This window comes from Humulus lupulus, chromosome 7, assembly GCF_963169125.1.
Source record: "Humulus lupulus chromosome 7, drHumLupu1.1, whole genome shotgun sequence".
NCBI lineage: Eukaryota > Viridiplantae > Streptophyta > Magnoliopsida > Rosales > Cannabaceae > Humulus > Humulus lupulus.
In genome coordinates this window covers 98,707,023-98,714,579 of record NC_084799.1, presented here as the reverse complement: position 1 = coordinate 98,714,579, position 7,557 = coordinate 98,707,023, and the positions used below count along the sequence as shown (strand labels likewise).

At 34.8% G+C, this 7,557-nt stretch overlaps 1 protein-coding gene across 1 annotated transcript; it reads right to left on the bottom strand.

Annotated features, from left to right (window-relative positions):
* Positions 1-477: 477 nt before the first annotated feature.
* Positions 478-1,051, bottom strand: LOC133792011 (uncharacterized). The gene is made up of 2 exons (XM_062229920.1): positions 961-1,051; positions 478-869 (listed from the first exon to the last, which is right to left on the bottom strand). Exons 1-2 carry the CDS (start codon positions 1,049-1,051, stop codon positions 478-480), a joined length of 483 nt encoding a protein of 160 aa, XP_062085904.1.
* Between the last annotated feature and the right edge of the window lie 6,506 nt (positions 1,052-7,557).

Below are 7,557 nucleotides of genomic sequence, written 5' to 3'. Positions count from 1 at the left end.
ATAATTAGAAAGCCAAAAGTACATTTTCCTTGAGCTATCTTTCTCTATTTATAGGCTCAAGGAAGATTACATTAATTTGTTACAGATATTCTTTCCTAAATAATCGGATACTCAGGAAATCATGGGAGATAATTTTGAGTATGGTTATAACTTCCTAAGATTTTCTCCAAATATGGCGAGTATACGACCACGCTGGTCGTATATAACCATTGAGCGTTGCGCCATAGATATTTTTCTGGTCGATATACGAACAAGACTCCTGCCAGATGTCAGCCATGTGTATTTAAATATTTGCCATGTCACCCATGCCTGTTTTTTGGATAACAACAGCTATAACTGATTTTGAATTGGTTAAACTGTGCAGGAAGCGATACCAAAACCATAAGAACAAGCAAATCCTCAGAAAAGCTCGATCTTAAGTGCCTTAAGTTTTGAAGAAATTTGGTACATTTCCATAATGTACTCCATAACATTTCCTCAACCCTTATACTTCATGGACATCAAGGAGGCCAAAAGTGAAGTCATTTCAACCTTATCGTTTCTAGAGAAATGTTTCTCAATTGCATCGAGGAAATCCTTGGCCTTAGTGATCTCTTCAGATTCTGTGCCTCTGAAGGCTTCTGGAATGCATTTTTGCATGATCATTAGACTCATTCGATTAGAACGGTCCCATCTCTCAAACTCCAACTTTTCATCAGGAGTGCTTTTTGCAGTAAGTGGTGAAGGTTGTTCTTGCCTTAATGCATAGTCTAATTCCATGCAACCAAGGTTTACAAGTAATTTCCCTTTCCAATTCTTGAAATTTGTCCCATTAAGCATGGGAATAGAGTTAACGTTGGCAGTTATTGTGGCAGGAGTAGATGAAGTAACTGAATATAGAACAAAATAACAAAATATGCTCACATAAGAATCCATATAAAACAATAAATTAAAATAATGGTTAATCCCATCTCAAGATACCAAACACAACATCAATATCAAGTCTTTGGACATTAATATTAACTGTAAGCGGTACTCTTGTTGTAGCAATCAAACATTGACAATAAATCATGTCAAACAATATGACAATCTTTGGATAAACATACTACTCACATGGAATACCTTACAATTATCACACATTTATCACCACAGGTATGCATGAAACTTGGCCAAATATTAACTTACCTTTGAGTCAGTTAATAAATGCATGAATTTCAAACACACAATTATCTTGATATTTTAATTAAATTAATCTATGCAAAAAAGATCACTTTGGTGATGTCTTGTTTCAATTAATTTATATAAAATATGAGACATCCTAAGAAAAAATTCCCAACCAAAATTTGAATTTAATTGTTATTAACCAAAACATAATAATAATCTGAAGAAATGAAAAAGGAAAAATGTGTCACTGTAATCTATAAACTAAAGCAAACATGTTCAATACATTATATTCTTTGTCAGAATTGAATCAATCATTTATTAAACAATTATGCCAACACTTCAATTATTATATATATGGTCACAAAACAATGATTTGATTCCTGAAGCTTGAAGCCTATGTACGATAGACAACCAGAATTTTCAATAGATCATAATAGCCACAAAATTATAGTTTTTCTGTGGTCGATCAATTCAATCAATTTATATATGTACATTTACATATACCAAAATATAAAAATATGCACATATATACGATCAAGTAATAACATAAGTAGCAATATTATCTTATGTGAGATCTTTCCTACAAATCCTAACTAATCCAACTGTTTTAACTGTCAACTAATTTTGGCAGCCTATATATATATATGTTGTCTTTCATTTTAGTGTGTGAAAAAGTGAGTGTGAAAAAGAGAGAAAAGATAAGTTGTATTGAGAGAAAGAGAGAATACAGAGAAAGAGAATTTGAGCGTGTGTGTTGTGAGGACTGAGAGAAAAACACAACTATTAGAAAGTGTTTGAGATTAGAACCCTAGAGACAGAAAGGTTCTTGGGAGTCCTGAAGTGCTTGTTCTCAACTGTAATTGTATTCAGAGATTGCATCGATTGATGTTGATGATAGTGGATCAACAGGATGTAGGCCAGATTGATCTGGTTCGAACCTGTATAAAATTTATGGGTGTTCTTCCTTTATTTTTCTGCATTTAACTTTTGATTACTAGCCTTTCATTATAACTAATATGATATATTAGTTATTGCAATTGTTTTATGTCATTGCTGATTGAATTCTAAGAATCTTGATCACAGAAAACATAAGAGTTTTCCTACAAAATCAGAGCCAGGTTCTTCGATCAATAGGAGAGATCAAGATTCAAAGCTTCCGCATAAAGAATTGTTCAAGAACACAATCAAGAAAGTATGTCAACAATGGAAAAGTTTGAACTGGAAAAATTCAATGGCACCAATGATTTTGCCTTATGGAGAGAGAGTTTAAAAGGTATCTTAGTGCATCAAAAGGTGGCTAAAGTGCTCGGAGATCAAAAGCTTTTGGCAGAGAAGAAACCAGAAGAAATCGCTGAAATGGAGGAGATGGCTTATTACACGATCATCATGTATCTTTCCAATGGAGTAAGAAGGAAATTAACCTCATAAAAGACTGCAAAGGGTCTTTGGGACAAGCTGGAACAATTGTACCTGAAGCCATCCATTTCGAACAAAATAAATCTTCTTGAAAGATTATATGGTTTTAGAATGAACTCCTCTATTTCTTTAGATGAAAATATTGATAAATTTAATGAGATTATTGTTGGTTTGGCTAATATTGAACATAAGGTAGATGAATAAAGTCAAGCAATTATCTTGCTCAGATCATTACAATTTACCTATCAAGAAGTCAAAGCAGCAATAAAGTATGGCAGAGATGTGATTACTTTGGAGGATGTTCTTGGAGCTTTAAATCCGAAGGAGTTCGAGTTACAACTTGAGAAAGAAACCAGGAAAGATGAGGCTTACTTTGTTTGAGGAAGAAATCTAAAGAGAGGCTCATCCAGAGGAAATCAATCACACCATTCAAGGTCGAAGTTAAGAGGGAAAGACTCAAGACAGTGTTATCACTGTGGGAAAACTGGACATATTAGGAGATTTTGCAATCTGTTAAGAAATCAACAAGGGTCCAGATCAAACCAGGACCAGAGAAGACCAATCTACAATCAATTTCATAATGAAAACAAACATCAGCAAGGAATGAAGTCTCATAATGATTATGTAGCTGTGGCAGAAACCAAAGATGACTGCTCATCAGGAGGAGAACTTTTCTCAATATCTGAGAAATCATATATCAAAGAGTGGATTCTTGATTCGGGATGCACTTACCATATGTGTCCTAACTTAGATTCATGTTTTGATTATAAAGAAACTAATGGTGGTAGAGTACTAATGGGGAATGATGTTTCTTGCAGGGTAATTGGTCTAGGAAAGGTGGCAATTCGACAGTTCAATGGAGAGGTGAAAGTGCTCAACAATGTGAGACACATACCTAAACTGAGAAGGAATTTGATATCCCTGGGAGCTCTTGAAGAAGAAGGATATGGCTACAAATCTTTGAATGGAAACCTAAAGATCAGAAAAGGATCTTTATTGATCATGAAAGGAAAGAGAGTCAATGGACTGTATGTACTAGAAGGAGAAACTGTAGCCATTGCTGAAACATCTGTTGTTAAGACTTAGAAAAGTGAGATGCATCTGTGGCACCAACGGATGGGACATATAAGTGAGCAGGGGCTGAGAGAGCTTCACAAACAAGGGAGCATAGACAAGTTGAAGACTTGTGCATTAACTTTCAGTGAAGCATGTGTATTTGGAAAGCAACACAAGATTAAATTCACAACTGCTACACACAATACAAAGAAGGTTTTGGAGTATGTTCATGCAGATTTGTGGGGGCCAAGTAGAGTTCCGACTCATTCTGGTAAGTTTTATTTCTTATCCATTATAGATGATTTTAGTAGATGTGTTTGGACATATTTGCTTAAGACTAAAGAAGTTTAAAATTTGGAAAAACCAAGTAGAAAATCAAACAAATCTTAAACTTAAGAAACTTAGAACTGAAAATGGATTAGAATTCATAAATAATGAGTTTGATGATCTATGTAATGAGTATGGAATCACAAGGCACAAAACTGTAATTAGAACCCCACAACAGAATGGAGTGGCTGAACGCATGAATAGGACCTTATTGAATAAAGTGAGATGTTTTCTTATTAGTTCTGGTCTATGGAAGTCATATTGGGGAGAGGCTTTAGCAACTGCTAGTTATCTTATAAATAGAAGCCCAAATCGTGTTATAGAACTTAAGACCCCATATGAAATATGGTATGGCAAGCCTCCTAGTCTTAAACACTTGAGAGTTTTTGGTTGTGTAGCATATGCACACCAAACAGAGGACAAACTAGATGCTAGATCCATTAAGGGAATTTTTCTTGGATACCCTTTAGGCACAAAAGGATATAGGATTTGTTTGAATCAAAATGGTAGACCTAAGGTCATAATTTCAAGAAATGTAGTGTTTAATGAATATGATTTTCCTCACTTGAATGCCAAGAAAGGTTGTGATGGTTATGGTACAGGTGCATTGAAAAAGAATGATGACTTAACAGAGTTTGAGATAAAACTGCAAGGAAATGAACCAGAAAATGAGCAAATCAACACACCAGGTGAAGATTATGCTCAAGATCAATCAGACCAGTCCACAGATTTAATAGGATATCGTGTGAGAAGAGAAATTCACCCACCTGCAAGATATGCTGAGGCAGACCTGATAACGTATGCTTTGGCTATAGTTCAAACAGGTGACATACCAGAACCATTAAGCATAGAAGAAGCTACTTCAGGAAAATACAAGAAGGAATGGAATCAAGCTATAAAAGAAGAGATGGACTCTCTGAACAGAAATGACACATGGGAATTGGTGGAAAAACCAAATAACAAGAAGGTGATAGCTTGCAAGTGGATTTTTAAAGTAAAGGAAGGAGTAACACAGGAAGAACTAGTGGGATTTAAGGTCAGGTTAGTGGATAAAGGCTTTACTCAGGTGGAAGGAATTGATTACACTGATGTGTTCTCACCTGTAGTAAAGTATAAAATCAAAAGACTGATGTTATCTATGGCTACTCAACAAGATCTGGAGGTAGAGCAGCTAGATGTAAAAACAACATTTCTAAATGGTTATTTGAAAGAAGAGGTCTACATGCATCAACCACCTGGATTTCGGGTGGAACAAGAGGAAAAGGAGCTTGTATGCAAACTGAAAAGGTCCTTGTATGGCCTTAAACAATCTCTACGACAATGGAACAAGAGATTCAACAATTATGTCTAGGAAATTGGTTTCACAAGATCAAAATTTGATCACAGCCTGTACTATAAGCATCTTGAGGAATCAACAAGAGTTTATTTATGTAGATGATATGCTCATCATGGGAAAAGACAAAACAATGATAAAGGGAATCAAAGACAAGCTTAAAGAGGAATTTGAAATGAAAGAGCTCAGGCATGTTCAAAAGATACTTGGGATAGAAATGACAAGGAACATAAAAGATGGGATTCTGAATCTTAAACAAGCAAGTTATATTCAGAGGGTACTTCAGAGATTCAACATGCAAGATTCAAAGAGTGTTTCGGTACCTTTAGGAGGACAATTTGTACTTTCAAAAGATCAAAGTCAAAAGACTATCGAGGAGACAAAGGAAATGGCAAAAGTCCCTTATGTTATGGCACTAGGGTGTTTAATGTACATCATGGTCAGCACTAGACTAGACATAGCACATGCTTTAAGCATTCTTAGCAGGTTTATGTCCAACCCCATATTAGAGCATTGGAATGCTCTTAAGTGGCCACTTAGATATCTAAAGGGAACTACTGAGATAGGACTGGCATACAAGCAGATGGATCATAGCGTTACACTTGAAGGTTTTGTAGATGCAGACCATGCAGCAAGTAATGATACAAGGAGGTCAACTACTTCATATGTATTCACAACAAATGGAGATTGCATATGTTGGAAGTCCCAACTACAGTTAGTGGTGTCACTATCAACAACTGAAGTTGAGTTCATGGCCACTACTGAAGCATTCAAAGAGGCAATCTGGTTACAAGAAATCTTGAAGGAGCTGAAACTTCTCAAAGGCAAAGCTACTGTGTACTCAGATAGTCAATCATCGATTCATCTATGCAAGAACCTGGTTTACCATGAGAAAACCAAGCACATCGATATTAGACTATTCTGGATTAGAGAGAAGATTGAAGAGGAAGTAGTTGAGCTGGAAAATGTGAAGACAGAAGAAAATCCTGCTGACATTGTACTAAGGTGCTATCAGTAGGAAAATTCAGGCATTGCTTGGATTTGCTTAATCTTAGTAACTAAGTAAGGATTTTATGGTCCACTATTGGAGTCAAAGACAACTTTGCTGAAGCTAGGATTTGAAGAAAAGAGGTGGAATTTGTGGAGATCTTTCCTACAAATCCTAACTAACCAAACAGTTTTAGTTGTCAACTAATCTTGGCAGCCTATATATATGTTGTTGTCTTTCATTTTAGTGTGTGAAAAAGTGAGTATGAAAAAGAGAGAAAAGATAAGTTGTATTGAGAGAAAGAGAGAATACAGAGAAAGAGAATTTGAGCATGTGTGTTGTGAGGACTGAGAGAAAAACACAACTGTTAGAAAGTGTTTGAGATTAGAACCTTATAGAGAGAAAGGTTCTTGGGAGTCCTGAAGTGCTTGTTCTCAACTGTAATTGTATTCAGAGATTGCATCGATTGATGTTGATGATAGTGGATCAAACAGGATGTAGGCCAGATTGATCTGGTTCGAACCTGTATAAAATTTATGGGTGTTCTTCCTTTATTTTTCTGCATTTAACTTTTGATTACTAGCCTTTCATTATAACTAATATGATATATTAGTTATTGCAATTGTTTTATGTCATTGCTGATTGAATTCTAAGAATCTTGATCACAGAAAACATAAGAGTTTTCCTACATCTTATAATCAAAACCCTAATTTTATAAAAGCCCCAAATTTCTTTCAACAAAATTATCAAATCTTCAATTAATTCAACAAATGTGGCTCTGGTACCACTTGAGAGAATTTCCAATGCACTCAAATAATATGAACAAACAATAATCTCCAACACATAATCCAAAATCATATCACTATAAATGCATATATGAGAAATCCTAAATCATAATTCTATAGATCATTTGCTACACTAAAGAAGAAGATAAACACAAGAGTGGAAGCACTAACCTGAAGCTATTGTTGGAGACGATACAAAGAGGGTTGTGATCTTCCAAGAAAACATATTCTCTCTGTGTATTTCTCAGTGATGGGGAATGAGAGAATACGAGTCGTATTGCTACTTGGGGACCACAACTGTATATATTAACTGATATTAATATTAATTTTTTATATTTATAATTTGACCCCTCATCAAATTATAAATATGACTTATGGTTTCTACACATTTATTCCATAACATATTAATACCTCATGATACTTATAACATAATTGGTCAATTTATTTTGTATCAAACTTTATAATAGCATAATACATTAATACATATGTGCCCATAATAGGATTTTAAT